General features: G+C 42.1%; 1 protein-coding gene across 1 annotated transcript in view; it reads left to right on the forward strand.

The window, feature by feature from the left end:
* SLC9A9 (solute carrier family 9 member A9) overlaps window positions 1-26,084 on the forward strand; it is a 1,175,306-nt gene that overhangs the window by 617,987 nt on the left and 531,235 nt on the right. The window contains exon 12 of the mRNA XM_073674666.1: window positions 14,095-14,248. Within this exon, the coding sequence (XP_073530767.1) occupies window positions 14,095-14,248 (154 nt within the window). The remainder of the gene's footprint in view (window positions 1-14,094; window positions 14,249-26,084) is intronic.

A 26,084-nucleotide genomic window follows, 5' to 3' on the forward strand; every position in this document is an offset into this window, starting at 1 on the left:
CCCTGTAAGCACCTACCATCTTCATTAGGATTCGTAGACCTATTTTGGCTATTTCGGTCATTCATAAGTTAAAAATTATATACGCAAATGATTGAATCTGTAGTTATGTGATCTCGAATGTTGGAATTTTTGATTTGTCAATGGCTGAAACTTGTCCATGAAGCTGTGTACTCACAGACACGCATGTTACAGCTGTGTAGAGCAGACACCATGGAAGGTATTCTCTACCTACCAGCTTAGAGAGAACTGAAAATTAGAGATAGAGCCTGCAGAGGTAAAAACTGGTGAAATTGCAGGAGACAAGTGGCCAGAAATTGTGTTGTCCACACATATGCACGACAGCTTACACTGAAAAGTTAATTGAGATGACCCTTTAATTTCTCCTTTTTTTAAGTTATTGTAGAGGACTGCAGCGCAGCCTTTCTGCAGGGACTAGTGACAGTCTCCTCACTTCTCACATACTCCAGGGTATTAGTGTAATTAGCTCCCTGCTGGGACCCATGAGTGGGGCTCCTCCCTATTTAACCCCTTCCTGGCCAGGTGATTTTTTTTTCCTTCCCTCCTTCCAAGATCCGTAAGTTTTTATTTTTCTATTCACATAGATGTGCTTGTTTTTATGGGACGAGTTGTAGTTTTCATTCATTTTAGCATTCAATGCAGTAGAAAACAGGTAAATAATTCCAGGTGCAGTGAAAGTGTGCAAAAAAAGTAAATTCTGCAGTTGTTTTTTGGGTTTTCTTTTCACGACATTCATTGTACAGTAATAAATGACCTAGCAATATAATTCTCCAGGTCAGTACAATTGCAGATATAATAAATTTGTATACTTATGTTTTTTATTTAAATGGCAAAAAAAAATTGAAAAAGAAAAACAAAGATTTCTTTGTTTCATTATGTTCTGATACCAATAACATTTTCATTTTTCAGTTGATGGAGCAGTGTTAGGGCCTGATTTTTGCACCCTGAGTTGATGGTCTTGTTGATGCTATATTGAATTAAATAGACACTTTGATTGCTGATTATTCAATTTTTTGCGGTGGTCCAGCAATCAAAAAAGCGCAATTCTGGCTTTTTGATACCTTTTCTCATAACAACATTTACTGTTAGGGTTAATAAATTTTATATTTTGATAGACAAGACTTTTATAGACCTGGAAATACCAAATGTGTTTGATAGGGTAGTGAATATGAATAGAGTAGTGGTGGTGGGGGGTGAGTTGAATTTTTATATATTTTTCATTTTTTTAAATTGTTTAAACTTTCTTTTTCTACTTTATTTATAGTCCAGTTAAGGGACTTGAACCTTCGAATATCTGATCGCTGGTACTATATACTGCAATATTATATATATGTATTGTAGTATATAGTGAAAATCACAGTCTTCTGTCTTCATATGAGCCATGTCATGGCATGCACAGTGATCTTTACAAGACCCACACTCCCAGAGTAACATATTGGCACCCCATAATCACGTCACTGGGGGGCTGATGGGCTTGTGGAATGGCATACCCCTTTAACTGCATGCCTTAAAGGGAATCTGTCAACAGGTTTTTGTAATGCAGCATAATACAGTGCAAGAGAGCCTGATTCCAGCGATGTGTCACTTATTGAACTGCTTGGTGCTGTTTTGATAGAATCCCTGTTTTATCTGTTGTAGATGTAGCAATGGTCAAAATGCTGAGCTGTGTATAATCCCGCCCACACGCCTGATTGGAAGCTTCCTGTGATCAGTGTACATTGTCAGCAAGCTGTCAATCAGTGGTAGCAATGGGGTTTTACAGATTCGCCTGACTGGCCTTGCTTGTGAGAGCTAGTCAGGCAGTGATAATCTCCTTACAGCTTACTGAGTGTTATATCTTTGGAATCAGGCTGTTTTTCCCTACGTTATGCTGCTCTCAGATTAAATGCCAAAAACCTGCTGACAGATTCCCTTTAAATGCAGCTGTCAGAGATTGACAGCTGCATTTAAGGAGTTAACAGCAGCGTACATAGGTCATCTGCTCCACACACTGCTGTTAGAGGCAGATGATGGCTGAATATCACAGCAATCATCTTCTGGGAAAGCTGCAAGCTCTGCTTCTGAGTCTACTTCAAAGACAGGTTCCCAACATATAATATACTGGGACTCACTGCTGGGGACGTCATTTCCAGTCGCCGGACACTGTACTGCATTCCACTGACACCAGTTTGCGGTCCATTCCCCCTATTTCCGGCTGCAGTAAGGCGCTCTTTATGAAATCACTCAGTGGATTTATGATGTTACTAACAAAGTAGGTGTTACTGGGATAAGGATGATTATCCCCTCCTCTAAAACCTAGGTGTGTTTTATGGTCCGGTGTGTCTTATAGTCCAAAAAATGCGGTATATATATATTTAGATATATATACAGTAAATAGATATATATATTTGTTTTTTTATGGCACAAATACCATAGAAACAAATCATCCAGCTGATAAGAAGTCACCCGTCCATGGTTGGTGTCGTTTCCTTGGTGGTTAGATTTTGATCTTTGCTGTGATGCTCACTTGTTTCTATGTACAGCACAGCTTCTGTGACAACAGATTTTAGTAATTATGACGTGACAATAACATTTTCTGGGCTATTGAATATTATCATTGTCGTTGTGTTACATATAGAGTAATGGACATGTGAACTGAAAAATTCAACAGTGAGGACTGCCATTTATAATCCATCACTGAGAAAGACGTTCACTTTCCTTCAAAGTAAAAATCATGAAGTTCTATGGCTTTGCTGTCACAATAATAAGGATTTACTGCCTTGGTTATTAAGAATGTCTTGCCATATGTCAGAAGCCATCTTCATGTATTTAATATATGCACCAGCTAAATCAACACTTCCCCATAAAATCGTCTTTAATGATCGGCAAAGTCATAAAAAGCTACGAAATCTAACGAAAACAAAAAAAAACTATCTGCAAGATCGTCCTTGGGATCGTATTTAATGTAATGTGAGACATAAAATCTAATGCCATTGCACAACTATCTACATATATGGAAGAATCCAACGTAACCATAAAGAGGCGCTTGGTACTGACTATCTTAGCTACGCGCACAGATGCTAAATGACTGGCTGCTCTGTTCGGTCGGTAATGAAATGCACAGACTTGTTTTCCGGGTTTTTATTCATCATCCTTATTCATATTTAATGTTGCATGCGCCACCATTGTAAAGCCTTTCAGGCACTTTGCACACACTGATCTGATATCTGCCTTTTAAAAGCCGCTGTTTCATTTATCTGCATTGGTGTCTGGCAGCTATTTTCAAGGCTTTAAAAGGTTGAAATCTGTCTTTATCAACGACCTGCAGTCATCTATTATTTTCTCTTAGCATTCCCTTGTCATTCTCTACTGTCTGGCCTTGCGCTTTGTTTCTCTCCGAAGCGCTTTGTTTGTCACTTTCAGAATCTCAGCCAGGAGAACCTTCCCAACCTTCTCGCTCGCTCTTTAAATAATGCCATGCACCGCAGAGTGTATCAGCAGTGATGGCTATTTAACATGACTTTACCATTTCACAATCAATTCTGCAGCCATTATACCTTTCAGCACTTTTCTTGACCTTCGAAGTGATACACAGGTGATGACTAGAAATAGACAAGATATTCTTTTTGTGCTTTGCAAACACACAGATAGATCATTTACAGCCGGTAGCCCCATGCTTATGAAAGGACATTTCTGTGAAATGGTCAGCATTATGAGAAATTGCATCACTGCACAGAGCGGAAGGTGAATCATTTCAAGTTAATAAATCGAGAAGGATATCACTATACTAAATAGATCAGTGAGTGTACGAGGTGGAAAAGGGGACCTAAAGCAAAAATCAAAATGGGCTGTCCTCCTTGCATACCACCTCCTATTGGGGAGAAGGATGGCATGACTTTCAGGCTGGAGTTTTTCATTCTTTACTGTTTTACCTCCTCCTACAAGTGTATTTTTATCACTTTTCATGTCAAGGCTCAGCAGGGGTGGTATATTCTACTACAAACAGTCCTTTCTCAGCCTGCAACAATTTGGTTTCAGGAGACAAATGAAAGTTAGATCTGCCTCTATATTTGACATGTCTAAACTATTAACCCCTTCATCCAGGTCCTTATCAGAAGTTTATAACATTGAGGTGTGAAAAATGTTTTTTAGCGCCAAATTTTGCATTTTCATAAGGGTAAAAGGAGAAATTGTACCGTACAATTTGTTGTGCAATTTCTCTTGACTATGCCAATCACCCATATGTGTGGGAAAACCACTGTTTGAGCGCACAGCAGGGCTCGGAAGGGAAGGAGCGCCATTAGACTTTTTTAAATCAAAATTTGCTGGAATAATTAGCGGACGCCATGTTGCGTTTGGAGAGCCCCTGATGTGCCCAAACAGTGGAAGCCCTCCACAAATGACACCATTTTGGAAAATTCACATTTTTCCCACAAAAGTATACTTTATAACAGCAATCAGACTGCAGAAAGTGAAAGTTCCATAGTGGGACAAAGTAAAAAATTTAAAAAAAAAGTGAAAAAAAGTTGTAAAAATGTATATAAAAAGATCACAAAATAATAATAATAATAATAAAAAAAAAAAAAATATATATATATATATATATATATATATATATATATATATATATATGTATTGTACCCATAAATAAATATTATTATGAAAAAAAGAAAACAATAAAAGTACACAAATTTGGTATTGCCACGTCCAGAACGACCTGGCCTATAAAACTGTCCCACTAGTTAACACCTTTAGTGAAAACGGTAAAAAAAAAAAAAAAAAAACGAGGCAAAAAACAATGCTTTAACATCATACCGCAGAACAAAAAGTGGAATAAAACGCGATAAAAAAGACGATTGTAAATAAAAATTGTACCCCTGAAAACGTCATCTTGTCCTGCAAAAAACAAGGCATACAGCTCCGGTGAGTGCGTCTGATCACACTGGGAATGGCACCAGCGCAGGATGCACTCGATGCCTGTGCTCATAGAAGGGCAGAAGACTGTGGGGTAAACAAGAAAACACTAATGTGCACACTCGATATTTCCTCTCAAGCGGCCGGCATCACAGGAACCGAGTGACGCTGATGGGAGGTGAGATATATGGAGATGAAGTGTGGAGGCAGAATTATCTTCCGGGCTGCGTCCTCCCCAGAGTCTGGAACAGGTAATTTACATAAATGAATAAAAGATGATTTATCAGCAACAAGGCATTGGATATGAGACATACAGGTATGACTCTTTTCAGCAGTCTATAACCTGTATGACAATACACTGTGTGCAGAATTATTAGACAAGTTGTATTTTAGAGGATTATTTTTATTATTGATAAACAACTATGTTCTTAATCAACCCAAAAGACTCATAAATATCCAAGCTTAATATTTTTGGAAGTTGGAGTGTTTTTTTTTTTAGATTTGGCTATCTTAGGAGGATATCTGTTTGTGCAGGTAACTATTACTGCTCAGAATTATTTGGCAACTTAATAAAAAACAAATATAATCCCATCTCACTTGTTTATGTTCACCAGGTAAACAAATATCAGTGCACAAAATTTAGAAATAAACATTTCTGACATACAAAAACCAAAAAAATTAATGATCAATATAGCCACCTTTCTTTATGATGACACTCGGCAGCCTTCCATCCATAGATTCTATCAGTTGCTTGATCTGTTTTCGATCAACATTGCGTGCAGCAGCCACCACAACCTCCCAGACACTGTTCCGAGAGGTGTACTATTTTCCCTCCCTGTAGATCTCACATTTTATGATGGACCACAGGTTCTCTATGGGGTTCAGATCAGGTGAACAAGGGGGCCATGTCATTATTTTTTCTTCTTTTAGACCTTTACTGGCCAGCCACGCTGTGGAGTAGTTGGATGCATGTGATGGAGCATTGTCATGCATGAAAATCATGTTTTTCTTGAACGATACTGACTTCTTCCTGTACCACTGTGTTACGCTCGCACCTGGACTGACTGGCGTGAGCGTGATTAGTGATCCCACTGTACCATGAACCGAGGAGTGCCTGGAGGGGCGTAACTAAGTATCAACCCGATCCGACCAAGGTCGCACGGCGGCTTAGTCGACTCCGTGGACCAAGGAGTAACCGAGCAGAGGGACCAGGTGCGACTCCAGGTCAGACCCCAGTCACAGTTGTTGACCCACATCGGGGAATGCAGGAACAGGCAGGTTAGACTGGCGTACAGGCAGGTGGGTATTGGCAAGTACGGCTGGTATGCAGACAGGTGGGCACTGGCAAGCACGGCTGGTATGCAGACAGGTGGGCACTGGCAAGCACGGCTGGTATGCAGACAGGTGGGCACTGGCAAGCACGGCTGGAGTGCAGACAGGGAGGTACTAGCAAGTTGGAGCGCAGGCTGGATAGGGTCCAGTACAGACTGGGAGACAGGTTCAGAGCCACAGATGCGGTAGTCAAGCAGAGTAAAGCGAAACCGCAGGTGCGGTGGACAAGGCTGAGCAGAGCGAAACCGCAGGTGCGGTGGACAAGGCTGAGCAGAGCGAAACCACAGGTGCGGTGGACAAGGCTGAGCAGAACGAAACCGCTGGTGCGGTGGACAAGGCTGAGCAGAGCGAAACCGCTGGTGCGGTGGACAAGGCTGAGCAGAGCGAAACCGCAGATGCGGTGGACAAGGCTGAGCAGAGCGAAACCGCAGGTGCGGTGGACAAGGCTGAGCAGAGCGAAACCACAGGTGCGGTGGACAAGGCTGAGCAGAGCGAAACCGCAGGTGCAGTGGACAAGGCTGAGCAGAGCGAAACCGCAGGTGCGGTGGACAAGGCTGAGCAGAGCGAAACCGCAGGTGCGGTGGACAAGGCTGACAAGAGCGAAACCGCAGGTGCGGTGGACAAGGCTGACAAGAGCGAAAACGCAGGTGCGGTGGACAAGGCTGAGCAGAGCGAAACCGCAAGTGCGGTGGACAAGGCTGAGCAGAGCGAAACCGCTGGTGCGGTGGACAAGGCTGAGCAGAGCGAAACCGCAGATGCGGTGGACAAGGCTGAGCAGAGCGAAACCGCAGGTGCGGTGGACAAGGCTGAGCAGAGCGAAACCGCAGGTGCGGTGGACAAGGCTGAGCAGAGCGAAACCGCAGGTGCGGTGGACAAGGCTGAGCAGAGCGAAACCGCAGGTGCGGTGGACAAGGCTGAGCAGAGCGAAACCGCAGGTGCGGTGGACAAGGCTGACAAGAGCGAAACCGCAGGTGCGGTGGACAAGGCTGACGAGCGAAAACGCAGGTGCGGTGGACAAGGCTGAGCAGAGCGAAAACGCAGGTGCGGTGGACAAGGCTGAGCAGAGCGAAACCGCAGGTGCGGTGGACAAGGCTGAGCAGAGCGAAACCGCAGGTGCGGTGAAAAGGCTGAGCAGAGCGAAACCGCAGGTGCGGTGGACAAGGCTGAGCAGAGCAAAACAGCAGGTGTGGTGGACAAGGCTGAGCAGAGCGAAACCGCAGGTGCGGTGGACAAGGGTGAGCAGAGCGAAACCGCAGATGCGGTGGACAAGGCTTAGCAGAGCGAAACCGCAGGTGCGGTGGACAAGGCTGAGCAGAGCGAAACCGCAGGTGCGGTGGACAAGGCAGAGAGGACAGGGCTCTGTTCACATGGAACAGACAGGAAAATGCAGGAAGATGGCTAGAACACAGGAGGAAGATACGAGGAAGGGAAAAGGGACAAGCAGAACCAGATACACACAAGGTACTTCACATGAAGTAGCGAGTGGACACAAAACTCAAAAACAGAAGTACAGAGACAACGAGTTGGAGTTAGGTGCAGGTTCAGATACTGCAGGAAAAGGGAAGGTACGGACATAGAGAGAAACAGGTAACAGGCTAGGATATAGTTCAGACAGGAACTGCTACTGCAATGAGATACAAGAACGAGCCTGGGTATACAGCCCCCAGAGTGGCGGGAACAGACTAGAAGTCAGAGATAACAGGTCTGGGAATGCTGCCCACAGATTGGCAGAGACAGACTAGAAACAGGACAGGACCTGGCAATTCAGTAGCAAAGACTAACTGAGTGAAGGAGTTGCTCAGGCACCTCCTGCTGGGTGAAGGGGGTTTAAATATCCAGTGACTCACAGCAATAGGCTGGAGACGCATTAGGGGTGCGCCCACAGCTGCTATAAGAAGCAGGAAGTAACCGGGCTGCCGCCCTAAACAGTCAGTCAAGAGACATGCACATAGCATTAACTGGAGCAAGGTTTGTAGGCTGGACTGACAGGTAAGATTGCAGTCTTGCATAGTCTTGCACTATGCAAGCACGCCGCCAGGGATGTTACACACTGCTTGAAGAAGTTGTCTTCTGGAAACTGGCAGTAGGTCTGGGAGTTGAGCTTCACTCCATCCTCAACCCGAAAAGGTCCAACAAGTTCATCTTTGATGATACCAGCCCATACCAGTACCCCACCTCCACCTTGCTGGCGTCTGAGTCGGAGTGGAGCTCTCTGCCCTTTACTAATCCAGCCTCTGGCCCATCAAGAGTCACTCTCATTTCATCAGTCCATAAAACCTTTGAAAAATCAGTCTTAAGATATTTCTTGGCCCATTCTTGACGTTTTATCTTTTGTTTCTTGTTCAAAGGTGGTCGTTTTTCGGCCTTCCTTACCTTGGCCATGTCCCTGAGTATCGCACACCTTGTTCTTTTTGATACTCCAGTAACGTTGCAGCTCTGAAATATGGTGAAACTGGTGGCGAATGGCATTTTGGCAGCTTCACGCTTGATTTTCCTTAATTCATGGGCAGTTATTTTGCGCCTTTTTTGGCCAACACGCTTCTTGCGACCCTGTTGGCTATTTGCCATGAAACTCTTGATTGTGCTGTGATCACGCTTCAAAAGTTTGGAAATTTCAAGACTGCTGCATCCCTCTGCAAGACATCTCACTATTTTGGACTTTTCAGAGCCCGTCAAATCTCTCTTCTGACCCATTTTGCCAAAGGAAAGGAAGTTGCCTAATAATTAAGCACACCTTATATAGGGTGTTGTTGTCATTAGTCAACACCCCTCCTCATTACAGAGATGCACATCACCAGATTTACTTAACTGGTATTTGGCTCTCAAGCCTATGCAGCTTGGAGTAGGACAACATGTATAAAAAGTATCATCTGATCAAAATACTCATTTGTCTAATAATTCTGCACACAGTGCACATAGTTTAGGTAGGTCAAATTTAGTGACAGACTTCCTAAGGGTTTTCTCTGGGGGCGCGTAGTCCTCCCTCTCTCTCTAATATGCTGCCTAATGACCGATCTGAAGCATCTGCAACCACATTTCGCTCCTTTTTTTCCTCTTTCCTGGTCAGAAGACGCGTGGATCTACAGCAGGTGTTTTCATGCGTATTCATGGTTGTGTGTCACACACTCTTATCAGGTTAGCACATCCTTTATTTGCATAATTGTTATTCTCAGATAAGACCCTATTTGCGCTTTTTTGCTCTTAGTTTCTACTATACTCAACCGGGTCAGACACCCGCTAACCGGGATTAGGAAGCATCATAGAGGGGAAGAACTACACGACCCCAGAGAAAATGGAAAAAACAGCAACAGGTTCTGGGACACACAGGGATTTTGGCAAGGTGTAAGGTGCCCCAACGAGGTAGTCGAGTTGTAGCCCCTGCTCGCTTGGACACCCTACAGACAATTTGTGTCCTCCCTCTGATGTGTGGCTGGGTATGTGACATTCTTCACTTACTTCAAACCATCCGATCGTGGCTGTCTCCAGGCATTTCTCTTCTGGGACCAGTACAGCAATAAATTCAGAGGACACGAAGTTCTTAACCATAACTGGGATTTTACTTGGGGGAGAGGAGTATATACAGTATTTACAGTCAGGTACATTGGATAAGGCCCAACAGGTTTTCATCTCCCACACTGGTGCTAAAAACATCTTCATCCCTGGTGCCTTCCTTAGGTGAAGCATCTATCTAACTCTATTCTCTAGCTGAAGAGAAGTTTCCTCACCAGCGGCAGAGTATCCGGATCCTATAATTCCTTCACGGCTTCACGGAGTCCTATCTTCCTCTGCTACCTGCAGACTAGAAGTGCCCCGAGGTCCTCAATACCTCTGTTGAGTTTCTCCAGCCGGCTAATGGGACTCCTGCGTGAAGAGATATTTACACTGCTTATCCACTGTCTGAGGGTAGGGAGCCCCGTCTACCCTAGCAGCCAATTTCCCTGGCTGTTTGTCCGTAAAGCTTCCTGTCACAACTCTGACAGGACTCCAACTGACACTTTCTGGAAAATTCTCCAGACGTTAACTAGGATGCCCCGCCCCCTGCGGAAGTTAATTCCTCACTGTCATTCTGGCAGCAGGCTCTCACTAACAGCTGCGCCTGACAGTGGCATCTTGTGGCTGATTAAAAGTACTACAGCCCCACAAGGAAATTTATTAGGGACAAGCTTTTTTACACACTTTATGCTTGATCATGGCACTAAGTTCCCCCTCTACTCTACGCTACTGGCTGGATCATCACAGCTAACCCCTTAACTTGACCTAATGGCAGCTCAGAGAGATCTAACTATGGGAACATTCTCCTTTAACTCTTTCAGTGCCAAAGGAAGGCTACGTCCTTCCCCACTACTACATTGGTACCACACTAGTTTTTTTTGGACATGTTACAGATCCTCTTTACGGCAGGAATAAATGTAGGGATATCGTAGAAATGACAAACATTTTAAGTGCTTCCCATTGATGAGTATATAAAATGACTTCCCTAGATGTGATATCTGAATCCCATGCAGCATCTGATGTGTCACAGCCACATATATTACTCATTTAATTGGGGAAGGAAAAGAACATCCTCATACAAAAAGTCACAGTGGTAAAGCTGTTTGGGCAACTCTAATCAGTAGAGAAATGGGTAGAGAACGCACATACTGCCTATGAATTTGTGAAATATACAGCGCAACAAATCTAGCATCTAGTAAAACAACAGGTTACATGATGTACTAAGACCTTGAGTGATACATAAATGTTCTGCATATTGTTCTGCCTCTAATTATAAGAGTCTGTATATTGTCTGTAATGGCATTTAGTTACTGATTGCTTCCCCTATGGGACTATTTATCTGCCCAAACTGTGGCTAGCTATTGTGTGCTGTGCATTCATGTCTGCCTGTCAAGAATAGGTCATTAACTGGGCTTGGAGAGAAGGAATTGTAGACGTTCATTACCTCCATGTAATATGTCACCTAGTGAAGAAGACAGTGCGACTGGTAATGAATCAGGGAAATGCTGTGTAATAGACATCGCTCATTATTTTGCTTGTAAGAAATTAAAATAATAATAGTAGCTGGACGTGTGTGATCTGTAAGATGGATCGTGTCTCTGAATCCTGTCTGCAGTTTTTGCAATACAATTAATTATTTGTGATAAGGACATTACACAGCAGGTGCAGACGTAGACAAAACTCTTCAGTTTCCAAATAAATGGTTCTTTCTGTTATAAGATGTAGTACAGATTGGTGGTATACGTATACAAGTAGGAAAAACAGCGAAAGATGCAGCATACACAAAATATCTTTATAGTGACCAGATTTCCTTCATTGCCATACAGAGCACTGAATCCCAGGCTTCCTTGAAAATAGTTATCATCTTGAAATAATACCAGATGACTTTTTGTCTGCCTGTGTCTATATTTGTGCCTACATATAGTGTGCGTGTGTGTATATATATACAGATATATGTGTGTGTGTGTGTATATATATATATATATGTCAATTATTTTTTTTTTGCAGGAATTCATGATCTCAGGTAGGCATTAGGTAGTGTTCACACAGGCACTGGATTCTTGAGTCAACACAACGAAACAACGTGACATTTATCTGCACTGGTTGCACAGCACCAAAACAAAACCATAAACACAAAATCCCTAGCCTTGTCCAGGCACTAACTAAACAAAATAGACCCTGGCTGCTCACACACCACTGAGCTAGTCCCAGTACGGTCAAACACATTAACTATTGTCCATAGAAACCCGTGATACTTTCAGTCTGATGCACACTGCCTTTGCTGTCTCTTCTCAGAGTAAGAGATTCTGGCTTGTCTCTCTTTTGCTCCAAAACCAATCCACTCTGGTCAGCTTCCTCTAGCTGACTGACTAGGGTGAACACCTAGCCTGGTTATATGCAGAGTCATCCAGGTGCAAATATTCAGAGCCTGTAAGGCTAGTATTTAACCTACCTGGCTTTGCTACATACCTCCCCCCCCTGCTCAGAGTCAGGGACTGGGCACCACCTGCCAACACAGAGCTTAAGGGGCTTTAAATTGCCCTGAACATGAGGCTCATGCTTGATGACATGAGGGTGAAATAGTAACTCCAAGAACCTTTCCTATTTTTGGGTACCGATTTTAGGTTCATGCTGTTTATTGGAAGGCGACAAAGTTCATGACACTTTGACACTCGCAATGTTGGCTTCTGACCTTGCCAACAAGAAAGGGGTTTCAAGCAGGTCCCTACCCTTCCAGAGTTTTAATAGGTTGCCATAATATATGGGAAAGGCCTTCTTTTCACTGGTCGGTGTATTTTATAGTTGACCTCTCCCACCTTTTCCACCACCCTATAGGGTCCCTGCCACTGGGTAAGCCACTTGATCTCCCCTGTAGGCACTAACTCAAGTACCCGATCCACCAGGCTTAAATTGTCTCACTCGAGCCAACCGATTATACCCCCTGTATTTTTCCTCTTGGGCTTTGAGAAGATGCTCTTTTACCTGTTCCTTGACTTTGGTTCCACAACACAACCTATCATTATGCCTGGACCCTTGTGGAAACTGATTATCAGCTCCCATCTCCTGGTGAACCTCATTTAACGTAGTTACATTTTATAGAGTACCTTTTAATGTTAAGTTCCTGAGCTGGGCAGACCCATAGATGTCCTGGGACGCCTCCATGTCAGGGATATTGGCTTCAGGGGATGCTTCCTCATCCTCCTTTCTAGCCAGTACAGTGAATTCACCATTTACATCATGTGACTTTGTTACCATAGCCAACTCCTGGCGACATACTGGACTACTGGGTGCTACAGCTTTAGCCTATAAGTCCCACAACAAAGGAAAATCTCGACCAATAACAATAGCATGCAACAAGTCCTTGACCACTCCCACTTTGTGGGACACGGAACCACAGTCTGTGTGTATGTCGACTTGGGCCATGAGATAGTTTTTGGCGTCTCCATGGATATACCTTACCCCCACCCTCCTTCCCAGGGATTCGCACATGCGAAAGTGTGGCCTTTACCAGGGTCACCAATCTCCCTGAGTCGAGGAGTCCTGTAACTTGGACACATTTCACAGTCACCTGGCATTCCTGAGGCCCCTCGCCAGGATGAGGAACAACAATGCAGGCAGGGTAGACAAAGTAAGAGTAGTGCCGGTCTTCGGTGCTGTCCATCGGCTCTGAGGTCAAGGGACAATTGACTGATATTTGTTCCGGGACTCGACACCTCCAATAGACAATGGTACAATACCCTATGGACTCTGCTCTGACCCCGCCTGAGTTTTCAGGCACCCCTCATAGGTAGCCTTAGGAACCTTCTTTTGGTTCTTCCAGACATGTGACCACAGGCTCCCTTGATTGCTCAGGGAGTTCTCCATGGTAAAATATCTTTCCAAGAGGCTCACCATGCTATGCAATAAAATACTTAAAACTAAATGAGTGTTTAGTCTCTTAAAGGGGTTGTCCCCTACTTTAAAAGGCAAACTTAATGAGACCAGGATGGTGTAAAAAAAATACTTCACTCAGTTCCAGAACTGGTGCTTTTCCTCCACATTTGGTACTGTGTCTAACCTCAGTCTCCTGGCATTAAAATTAGGCACAGGGTGTCATGTGACTGAGTGGCCACTGATTGACTGCAGCTTTCGCATTTCTTATAAACTGTAAGGAAGATGTTTCTTCCTGTTTTGACAAACTGTGCATGTTGATGCCAGGAGACCAATGGGGCGACACAGTACTGAGCACAGGAGATTGGTGCCGCTCCAGAGAAGTTGATTGTTTTTTAAGATTATTATTTTTATACCACACAAAATCAGTTTGTTTATCATATAATGTCTAATTTTGAGCACATAATTATGCACAATTTCTTCCTACAGGTTTACGTGGTGCCATAGCTTTTGCACTTGCTATTCGAGATACAGATTCTCAGCCGAAACAGATGATGTTCACCACAACGTTGTTGGTTGTCTTCTTCACAGTGTGGGTTTTTGGAGGTGGCACGACACCAATGCTGACATGGCTCCAAATCAGGTTAGTTATGCACAATTAGAATAATATGCAGAGATTTGCAGACTGATGGTTTTCATCTTTATCCTAAGCAGCGTATATTGTTAAGGAATATGATCTTTGTGACAACACAGAAAGGCTAAAGTCATTACAAAGGATATATATTTGCTCTTTACTGCAAAGGCTATGGTGTGCTATAAGTCATGTATTTGTATCTTTAAACAATATAATCTGCTAAGTGAGTGAATTACCAGAATATTTGGGGGATGCTAGACTGATTGTACATAAAAAGGCTAAAACTAGAATACCCCCTTAGCTATACCCACTTCTAAAACAGAAGTAAAGTCAATAAAGCAAGGAAATAAACAAACCAGGATTAGTAGTCAACTGAAGACAAGAACATGTGAGACCAAGCTCCCAATGTACAGAGCGTTACCCCTGGGAGTACACAACATGCTCTTGGGGAAATTTTGGTTGGCCGGCGTCGCCTGGGAAGGTTCACCACCGGAGACAAAAAGAAGCCAGGAGAAGATTTGAGGGAAACACTTTTACAAAATATGCAATTTTTTGGACTATAGGATGCACCTTACTATAAGGTGCTAAGGTGCACCCCAGGTTTACATAGTGTGACATGCAGAAGTAGTGCTGTTGCAGAGTGTGACATGCAGAAGGAGTGCTGTTGCTTTAAAAGCATTCAGCAACTATTAGAAGTAACACAAGCACAGAAGACAGGAAGTGATGTGCTCCAGAAGCATCAAGCAACTAGAGGAATTAACACAGTCACAGGAGAAGGGAAGTGTTTTCGCAGAGCCCCTGGGGGATTGTGGGGAAGTTGTTTACTGTCTGGCGGGAGCCGAAGAGAAAGGTGGCTAATGATCTGTATCTCACAAAAGGCAAGGGAACAGAATTCAGGTCAGGAGGGAAGCTAAACAAAGGTCAATTAGACTCCCTGAGCTAACAGTGTGGAGTATTATTGGCCAGGAAGATAAGGACTGGAAGGAAGTCTGTCATAGAGATCATCTCCCTCATCACACCCTTCCCCCCCCTCCATCTCCATGCAAGATAAAGAATGCTGTGTACTATTGAGTCCTTGTGAAGGAAAAGTCTGTGGTTGTGTATGCATTAAAACTGTGCTGTACTGTGCTACCGGATAATAGACTGTTTACTGCTGTTCTGCAAAGGAGACTGTACTGTTATTACTGCAGCCTGTTGCTCAAAGAGACATTTGCATTGCACTGGCCGTACCTCATTAAATGTTACTGTTCTACCGCTTATGAAGACTATTGTCAGATGTGTCTGGTCAGCAACTGAATCTATCGTTTGTCTAAGAGAAGCTGCAGCCTATGGTCACCCTGAGTAACGGTTCCCCCAAGATTCCAACGAATTCATGTAACCGGTCTTGCCCCTATCTGAATTTAGGCGGCGTGCGTGTAACAATAGTAGAATATAGTAAAAACATACAGTATTTCCTACTAATAAAAACTTTTCTGGATGTGTGAACAGATGAAGGTTTCAATATCACTATCTTTTATGATCTAGAGGTAATACAAATATGGCTTTACAGCATGCACATTATCTACACTATCTACACTTTCAGCAGCACACCCCTATACATAATACTACTGCTTGTATAGTAGCTATCGATCACTGCTACATACACGCTCAGCTCTGCTATATGCGCACAAACACAACTCAGCAACATCAACTTACGCAGTTCTTCTACATACACATACAGCTCTGCTACACATACATAGCTCTGCTACATACACATATACACTCCCACACTGTACACATTACCACATTTTAAAGTTCCTTTCAAGCTTGAGATAGATCACTCGGCTACTCATGATGTACCAGTTACTTTCTTTTCTGCCCTCCACCAATCAGAATAATCAGTGTGGGGCAGGATGAGAAAGAGCAGTTCTCTGAGTGATTGAGAAGGGTGCTGCGTCAGTATTCTCCTAGATCAGAGAAATCTGCCTCCAGACTATAAGGAGCGCACACTTTTTGTCAGGATTTTTGGTTGCTAAAAAGTGTGTCTTATTCTCTAAAACATAAGGTATTTATAACATTGCTGTTTAAGCGACAGAAAATACCCTAGCAAAGTATAAGATCTACCATTCTTGCACTACTTTTAAAATTTACAACAGGTATTGTGATTTAGGAAACCTATTTTCAAATACCTTACTAGAGAATCACTTTAATACCAGTAGCATATACATTCATGTAGACTGTATGGGCGCTGTATTGTAATTGACTTCCTAAGGACACCTCCAACAGTTAGTATAAAGTAATTGTTTTTATGGAGTTCATTCTATAGAAAAAATGACCAGGCAACTTGATTCTCCAGTTCAGTATGATTACATCAATGCCAAGCTTGTAAAATTGTTTATTACTTTAGTGGCTTCAAAAAAATTATGAACGTTGTAAAAAAAATATTGAGGGTCGTAATTTCTGAGACCTGTAACTTTTTTTAGTTTTCTGTTGATGGAGTTGTATCAAGGCACATATGATTTTGGATGACTTTTTATTGTGTTTTTTTGGGGGGTTGCAGTGACTGGAGAACCACACTATCGGTTTTTATTTTTATTTTTTTCCACATTTACCTAATGCGTTACATAATTTTATATTTTCATACATCAGACTTGCATGGATTTGGCAATACTTACTTTTTGCTTTTTCACTGTATCTTTTAGTCACCATATGGGATTTGAACCTCGTAGTTCAACTGGTGGGACCCATTCAATCATCATCTCTCCCTGGTTTGCAGCATTGCTCCAATCCTTTTCTAGGTCATCTGTTTGCTCCTCATCTTTGTCGTCTCTCACAGGAGCCACTGTATAGGGTGGTGCTACTTCCACCAATGTTAACCTCAGAATAAGTCTCCGAAGACTTACATTGTGAATGTGACTTATGGTTCACACATAAACCCCAGTGTGATCCGACAAGTCTGATTTGAAGTCTCCCAGAAAAAGAGTGCAACAGCCCTGGAAATCAGGGAAGACGATGATTGGTAAGAATTTTCATACCACTACACTTCCTCCTGGACATATCTAGAAAGGTTTTGGTGGATACAATTATTATCAGGAGTGCTTCATTCTTAACCCCTTTAAAGCCCAAGACATACTAATACATATCTGCGCCCTGGGCTTTAAGAGCCTGATACGTATCAGTACGTCTTTGCAATCGCGCCCGCACACAGGCTGTACGGGCGCGATCGCCGCTGGGTGTCAGCTGATTGTCACAGCTGACACCCGATGCTATGTGCAGGGAGCGGTCCCACACCGCTCCCAGCACATTAACCCCCGCAATGATGCCATCGAAGTCGATCGCAGCATTGCGGGGGCAAGGGGAGGTGATCGGGATACTCACCTCTCCTGCCGGCGTCCAGTGATGTCTGCTGCAGCTTCCCGGATGTTGCCATGATGACCCGATGTCGTCATGACAACATCTGGGTCACCGGACAGCAGGAAGATATTTTGGTCATGCGCAGTGCATGACCAAAGTATCTTCTGCATCTGTAGTGCTGACAGCCTGTATAGCACAAGGATGGTACTCCATCCCTATGCTATACAGGCGATCAGAATGAAAAAAGTGAAAGTCCCATAGTGGGACAAAGAATAAAAGTAAAAAAGAGTGTCAGAAAGTCAAAAAAATAATAAAAAAAATTTGTAAAAATCAATAAATATTATTATGAAAAAAAATAGAAAAAAAAAACAAAAGTACACATATTTGGTATCGCCGCGTCCGGAACGACCTGACCTATAAATCTGTCCCACTAGTTAACCCTTTCAGTGAACACGGTAAAAAAAAAAAACAAAGCAAAAAACAATGCATTATCATCATGCCGCCAAACAAAAAATGGATTAACACGCGATTCAAAAGATGAATATAAATAAAAATGGTACCGCTGAAAACGTCATCTTGTTCCGCAAAAAACAAGCTGCAATACAGCTCTATCAGCCAAAAAATAAAAAAGTTCTACCTCTCAGAATAAAGCAATGCAAAAAAATTTTTTTTTCTATAAAATAGCTTTTAATGTGTAAAAGTGCCAAAACATAGAAAAACAATATAAATGTGGTACTGCTGTAAACATACTGACCCGAAGAATAAAGCTACCTTATTAATTTTAACACACATGGAACAGCATAAATTTTTTTTTTAAAAAAAAACAAGTCCTGAATTGTTTTTTGTGTATTCTGCCTCCCAAAAATCGGAATAGAAAGCGATCAAAAAATGTCACGTGCCTGAAAATAGCACCAATAAAAACGTCAACGCATCCCACAAAAAACAAGCCGTCACATGACTCTGTTGGCCAAAATATGGAAAAATTATAGCTCTCAAAATATGGCGATGCAAAAGCTAGATTTTACAAAAAAATGCGTCTCTTAGTGTGTGACAGCTGTCAATTATAAAAACCCGATATGATTCTGGCATCACTGTAATCGCCCCCACCAGAAGAATAAAGTCGTCTAATCACTTATACCTCACGAGGAACGGCGTAAAAAATAAACTCTCGGGTTAGGGTTGTGCTAGGGTTAGGGTTGGGATTAGAGTTAGGCTAGGGTTAGGGCTAGGGTTCAGGTTGGGCTAGGGTTGTGCTAGGGTTAGGGTTAGTGTTGGTGTTAGGGTTAGGCTAGGGTTGGGGTTAGGGTTGAGCTAGGGTTAGGGTTGGGCTATGGTTGTGCTAGGGTTGGGGTTGGGGTTAGGGTTGGGCTATGGTTGGGGTTGGTGTTAGGGTTTGGCTAGGGTTAGGCTTGTGCTAGGGTTGGGGTTGGGGTTGGGGTTAGGGTTGGGCTAGGGTTAGGGTTGGACTAGGGTTAGGGCTGGGATTTTTTTCAAAACTAAAAAAAAAAGATGACGATATGGTGACTAGTGTTGAGCGCAAGTGCTCGCTACTTGAGTTTGCATTGGGTGCTCGGGTATGCACTGAGTATCACGGGTGCTCGAGTGACATGCTCAAGTCTCCGCCCCATATGCTTTGCGGCCAAAAAACCTTGCGGGGTTTGCCTGCCATGCACAAGCGATCCCCGCATGTTTTTTTTGGGGTGTCTAATAACCGTGAAACATGCGGGCGGGAACTCGAGCATGTCACTCGAGCACCCACTATACACGGTGCATACCTAAGTACCTGATGCAAACTCAAGTAGCGAGAACTTGCGCTCAAGACTAATGACAACTTATTCAATATGATGACCTAATGTTATCAAATTCTGTGTCATACCTCTGGGTTCAAAATGTTCACTATACCCCTTGATAAAATCATTGAGGGGTGTAGTTTCCAAAATGGGGTCGCTTGTGGGGGGTTTCCACTATTTAGGCACATCAGGGGCACTCCAAACGCGACATGGCGTCCGCTCTCGATTCCAGACAATTTTGCATTCAAAAAGTCACATCGTGCTCCTTCCCTTCTCAACTCTGCCGTGCGCCCAAACACTATATTTTCCCCACATATGTGGTATTGGCGTACTCAGGAGAAATTGCACAAAAGTTTTTGGGGTCCATTTTCTCCTCTTACCCTTGTGAAAATAAAAAAATTGGGGCTAAAACATAATTTTTGTGGAAAAAGTTTGATTTTTTTTATTTTCACAGCTTCATGTTATAAACTTCTGTAAAGCACTTGGGGGTTCAGGGTGCTCACCACACATCTAGATAAGTTCCCTAAGGGGTCTAGTTTCCAAAATGGTGTCACTTGTGGGGGGTTTCCACTGTTTAGGCACCACATCAGGGGCACATCCGCTAATTATTCAAGCAAATTTTACATTCAAAAAGTCAAATAGTGCTCCTTCCCTTCTGAACCCTGCTGTATGCCCAAGCAGTGGTTTTCTTCCAAATATGGGGTATCTGCTTACTCAGGAGAAATTGCACAACAAACTGCATGGGGCAATTTCTCCTGTTACCCTTATGAAAATGCAAAATTGGGGGCTGAAATACATTTTTGTGGGAAAAATGTGAAAATTGTATTTTTACAGCTCAATGTTATAAACTTCTGTGAAGCACCTGGAGGTTCAAGGTGCTCATCACACATCTAGATAAGTTCTCTGAGGGGTCTAATTTCCAAAATGGTGACATTTGTGGGGGGTTTACACTGTTTAGGCACATCAGGGGCTCTCCAAACGCAACATGGCATCCGCTAATTATTCAAGCAAATTTTACATTCAAAAAGTCAAATGGCACTCCTTCCCTTCCGAACCTTGCAGTGCGCCCAAACAGTGGTTTTTCCCCTCATATTGGGTATCTGCGTGCTCAGGGGAAATTGCACAACAAATTTTGGGGTCTATTTTTTCCTGTTGCCCCTTCGAAAATAAAAAAAATTGGGTCTAAAGTAACATTTTTGTGAAAAAAGTTAAATGTTAATTTTTTTCTTCCACATTCCAAATATTCCTGTGAAGCACCTGAAGGGTTAATAAAGTTCTTGAATGTGGTTTTGAGCTCCTTGAGGGGTGGAGTTTTTAGAATGATGTCACTTTTGGGTATTTTCTGTCATAAAGACCCCTCAAAGTGACTTCAAATATGATGTGATCCCTAAAAAATGGTTCTGTAAATTTTGTTGAAAAAATTAGAAATTGCTGGTCAACTTTTAAATCTTATAGCTCCCTAATGAAAAAAAAAATTTGGGTTCCAAAATTGTGCTGATGTAAAGTAGACATGTTGGAAATGTTATTTATTAACTATTTTGTGTGACATATCTCTCTGATTTAAGGGCATAAAAATTCAATTTTGAAAATTGCAAAATTTTCTAAATTTTTACCAAATTTCCATTTTTTTCACAAATAAACGCAAGTGATATCGAAGAAATGTTACCACTGTCATGAAGTACAATATGTCACGAAAAAACAATCTCAGAATCACAGGGATCCGTTGAAGCGTTCCAGAGTAATTACCCCATAAAGTGACAGTGGTCAGAATTGTAAAAATTGGCCTGGTCTTTAACGTGCAAACCACCTTATGTTGTAAAGGGGTTAAAGTCCAAAACAAACTTGACAAAAGAAAAAAAACTTTCTTAATTAGATCATATGAGTTTTGTTCTTGTTTTTAGCAATATAGATATGCAGTGCACACAGACATAACATAAAAAAACATTAATTCATAAAGGAATTCAAATAGCACAAATTTTGATGATGGAAAAGATACCACAGTTCCCCATGACAGTGGAGAAAGAAAACAAGCTCTTTTCTCTAACTGAGCAGAGCACTCAACATATCGATTTTTATCTTGTGTAATGTAGCTGCACAATATACATATGCCTTGCTCTGGGGACACGCATGAGTGCTGTATGAATGCTGTTGGGCATCAATGGAATAAATAATTTTTCTATTTTTTTGAATTGTACGGATTCATTTCCTTTTTTATTGTAACAGTCTTAATTCTTCTCTTTCTTTAGTTCGAGAATTAGGAATTGAGAAGTATCATGCTGTAACCTAAAAGAGGATAAACTATATGTATTTCTACAGTCTAGAATAATAGGACTATTAATTTCTAGAACATTCCATAGGTACCTTCTGAACATAAATTATTTGTTTAGGACTATTACACATCAGTCAGGAGGGTAATTATTGTGCAAATAGCTTTAGAGACATTGTTTTCTGCTTGAAGTGTTCTTGAACTACAAGTGTATTGTTTGTTACAGTTCACTCATTGTGTGATGTAGGAACATTCTGTACTCTGTAATTTCATTTTTGAAGAATTCAATTGAAGGTTCAGGAAAGCTTATGAAAATTTAATGTTACATATAATATTGCATTAGCGTGAATCTGTTTTTCTTAGCGGACTTCTGGGGAATTGCCTGTACAAAAATAGATTCCAAACTTAATCAGATTTATCAGCATGACACATACAAAGTGTTTGTGAGGGTTATAAATACAGTATGTGTATTGTCTTAAGATATCTTGAGCTCTAGATCTGTGATGTTCAGTATATTATTAGCACCTTGTGTTAAGTTTGCATATATAGCTGTTCAATGTTTGTCATTGGGCCGCGGCGATATTGTTTAATTCCTGGGTCTGTTGGTTCTGCTCAGTCAGGAAGCTATGGGGTTAGTTCCTGGCTCCTTTTGGTGAGCCCTGGGTGGGGCTGTCATCAATTTTAACCCCTGAACCTCTGACTCTGCCAGTTTAAATTCATTTCTGGCTCTGTCTTATGCTATCTGCTCCTGGTTTAGTTGTTGAATTCCTGTTGTCTGACTGCAGCCTGTTTTCTGACCATTCTGTGTCTTCTGATTTTGTGCCTTGACTGGTCTCTTGATTCTGACCCGGCTACCTTGACTTTTATCGCCTTTGGTTCACTTGTCCAGACCTTCTGTGGAATCCGTTCAGTGGACACAGTTGTAAGACCAGATCCCTGTACAGAAGTTAAAAGACAAAGGCCAGGGTTCCTCTGGAATTTGCCAGACTGAGTGGCTAGTGCCAAGTCTATCCAAAGTAGCCTTTTTGAGCCTCAGACCTATGACAGATGTTACATGCACATTTCACTGTTCAGCTCTATTTTTTCACCCCAGTTTAAAAAGTCAAATTTTAGACCCATCGCTCCATACCAATTCTACAAGCTGTTGTTGCATTAGGATCTTTGGGTGTCATGTGTACCTACCTAGCATTTATTGTTCAATCCTTTGTGTCAGTAGTTGAATTACTATGGTTGTAATTTTTTTTAAATGTTAATTACACTTGTGGACAAAAAGTATGATGAAAGAAAAAGTTGCAATGTACTGGATACTGTGAAAGAAAAAAGCCTATACCATAGATAAGAAGGTGGTAGCCTCTAGTAGCAACACCAATGCTACTACTGGTACCAGCCACCAGCATTAGAACTAACAAGCATAGGTCAAAAGTAGTGTCCTTGCCTCTGGCAAGCGTATTAATGGGAAGGTAGTGGAGGGCATAATAGAATATATGGCACATTTCTTGTCTGAGTACGAGCAGGATGATGTTACTTCTGACAGCGACACTGTCAGTTTGACACAGTGTTATTCACAATCACAGAAACAGTTAATCTTTTACATTGCAGACTTTTAATTCAGTCAATGACACCTGTATCTGTTATTCCCCTTAGTCCCTTAAGCACAAACTCTGTGGCTAAGAAAAAAATTTCATAACTTCTTCATCTTGATTTATTGGATGAAAAGAACTCTCAGCATTTGTACTAGGATGATATACGACCAGAGAACAAGAAGGGCACAATTCAAATGCCTAGGTGGTAGTGGCAATCTGAGCGAGGGCAAATCTATAGATGGGAATCAGATGGGGAAGGGGCAATGAGCTAAGGATATTTTCCACATTGAGGCAACTGTTAGCTGAGTCTGGGATGTTGATGGTGATGGTGATAATGATTGTGTAGTAAACAAGACCTGGGAACAAGATCGGGTTGTCGAAGAGATGATATTAACAGAGGAGGTGGGGTGTTGTCAGCCATAAGGAGATGAGTCGACGTCCAGCCAAAAGATCTGCTTCTTCTCTGGTCAGCTCTCGACTGCACTTGGCAGAGGAAGCTCAATGGCACTAGCATCTTAAAGCTCTTGCGGTGGTTGTATTGGTGGTGTGTCCTTTATGCATGACACTCTGATGTGGGAATTTTTTGCCACATTGCTGGAGGATCAATTTATTGCAGCATGCAGTATGAAAATAAGCCATGGACTTCCCTGCTCAAAGCAACTAGGAGGTTCAGCTTTCCGTTCACATATGAAGTGTCATCACCTGCTCTTGTTGGAAAACTAAACTGACCAGCAACGTGAGCTAGTTTCAAACTGTCCTCCTTCTCTTTATCATCTTTATGTTAGCCTGAATGCATCCACAAGTAGTGCCTGGTCATTGTCATCATCAATATTATCATTCTCAGCTACTGCTTTCCGTACTCTTCTTCCTCTTCCTTCATTCCATCATAAGTTAGCCATATGTATGCTCACTAAACATGCATCCTGTCGTGTTTGTGTGTAAACCTAACGCCAAGATGTCCAAGTTCACCACAATCAATGCATACCACATGAATTGTATTGCCTTTTGCGCATTGATGGCATGAGCTCAGCCTTGATGAAAGATACATTGTCACCATGAAGAGTTAGTACAAATCGATTTGCAGGACCCAGTCCATCGCCCACGTCATTGCACTGTGGCTGCTGGATATGAACACTGAGAACCATTTCTTACCTGACGGCATATTTCAATTATCCGAACTGGCACGCAATCATTGTTTCGACATAATGCACATGTTCAAAAGAATAGCTGTGGATGCCATCAGGCAAGAGGCTGTTTTCAAGGTTTTCATCCAGTGGCCATAGAGTACGGTTCTGGGAACTGGAACACATCCTTCAAATCAATTTGCACCAACTCTACCCCCATTATTTCTTGAAGAAAGCCGTGTCAACTTCTCCTTCATTTTTATGAAATTAAGTTTTTGGTCATTAACCGGGGTGAATTTCCCCAGTATGACCCTACACAGGATTATTTCTCCTGCGTATGGCAGGACACAAAAGGCATACATTTTTCTCAAAACAAAAATGTCTGGGCTTTTAAGACTACAATTACAAACTACTACAACTACAAACGAAGTCCCCTGGTGGGTCCCTGTGCAATATTGGGCCCCTAGGCTGGACTGGGCACAAACTGCAAACATTTTTCTTTAAAGGGTATCTGTCAGCAGGTTTTTGCTATATAAGCTGAAAATACAGATTTCAAAGATGCCTCTCTTATCGGGCTCCATGGTTTTGTTTGCCTGCAATGATTGTTTTAGCACCAGGAGCTTAACATTGCTGGGACCCAGCAGTTCCTGCCTCCTGGACTGGCAACACCACCTGCTGTGACAGGCAGCTCACTGTCTATGGACATTGTATAAATAAAGTCTGGTGTGGACGGGGTTAGCTTGCAGCTCTGCTTCATTGCTAAATTTTAAATCTCTGATTGTGTCAGTACAGCTGCACCCAGTAATCTAAGTGATACATCGTTGGATTCAGCTTCTCTTTTCCTATATCAGGCTGCTCTTAGATGAGGTAAGAGTGTTTTAAGAGGAGAGTAGTCTGGTTACAAGTGACTTTTCTAATACACTATAAGTATAGAAAAAGGAGAACACCAGGTCACAAGGTGTAGAATTTCCAATATCCTCAGGCACTGACTGTGTTCCTGTTTTGTGCTCCAAAACATATAAAAGTAGTTGAAAGTCCAGCCACATGGAGTATACTCTCGGCTGGCTGGACTTTTGACAATTTTTGCTCCCTAAATATCTTTTATTGGGATTCCTGAGTCTCAGCCGATCCACAGTATACCGAGTCTTTTCGTCTTTTCCTATCTGAATTTTGAATCCCTCAAGTTTCACTCTCATCTATAATGACAATGGCCTTCCCATAGGAATCTAAACATTGCCCTTATTGAAGAGTGACTTGGTGTCTGACAATGATCTAGGATACATACAATAATATGGAAAGCCCATGTCACTGGTAGTGGTAAAGATAAAGTTCTTATAATGACTTATCCGATCAATCAGTATTCTCTTTTCATATTTGACCCTGCCCTTAAATAATTGAGGAACTTTTTGAAAAAAGAAAAGCTTAGTAACAGGAACACTTTAAACACTTTAGCTGAATTATTAATTTGTGTCTTCTTTATTCTATTTCAAAATGAGACCTGTTTTATTGACAGAGATTACTCCGAGCATAGAAAATATTCACAGGGGAAATCCATTTCACGACTTCTTGTGCATGATAGATTTTTACTTACATTAATACTTGCATTGCCAAACCTTATGCAGGATGCTATTCCCACACATTGACAGTTGTGTATGTTGTTTCTGCCTCGCATTATTAAGAAACTCTCACTTAAGCATACGGGCCAGGAAGATCAATGTTTCCAACTTAATTAAATTGTCAGTATGTTCT

The sequence above is a fragment of the Phyllobates terribilis genome, unplaced genomic scaffold, assembly GCF_046119375.1.
Source record: "Phyllobates terribilis strain yellow unplaced genomic scaffold, ASM4611937v1 Scaffold_3__8_contigs__length_932513732, whole genome shotgun sequence".
In the NCBI taxonomy this organism is placed as follows: domain Eukaryota; kingdom Metazoa; phylum Chordata; class Amphibia; order Anura; family Dendrobatidae; genus Phyllobates; species Phyllobates terribilis.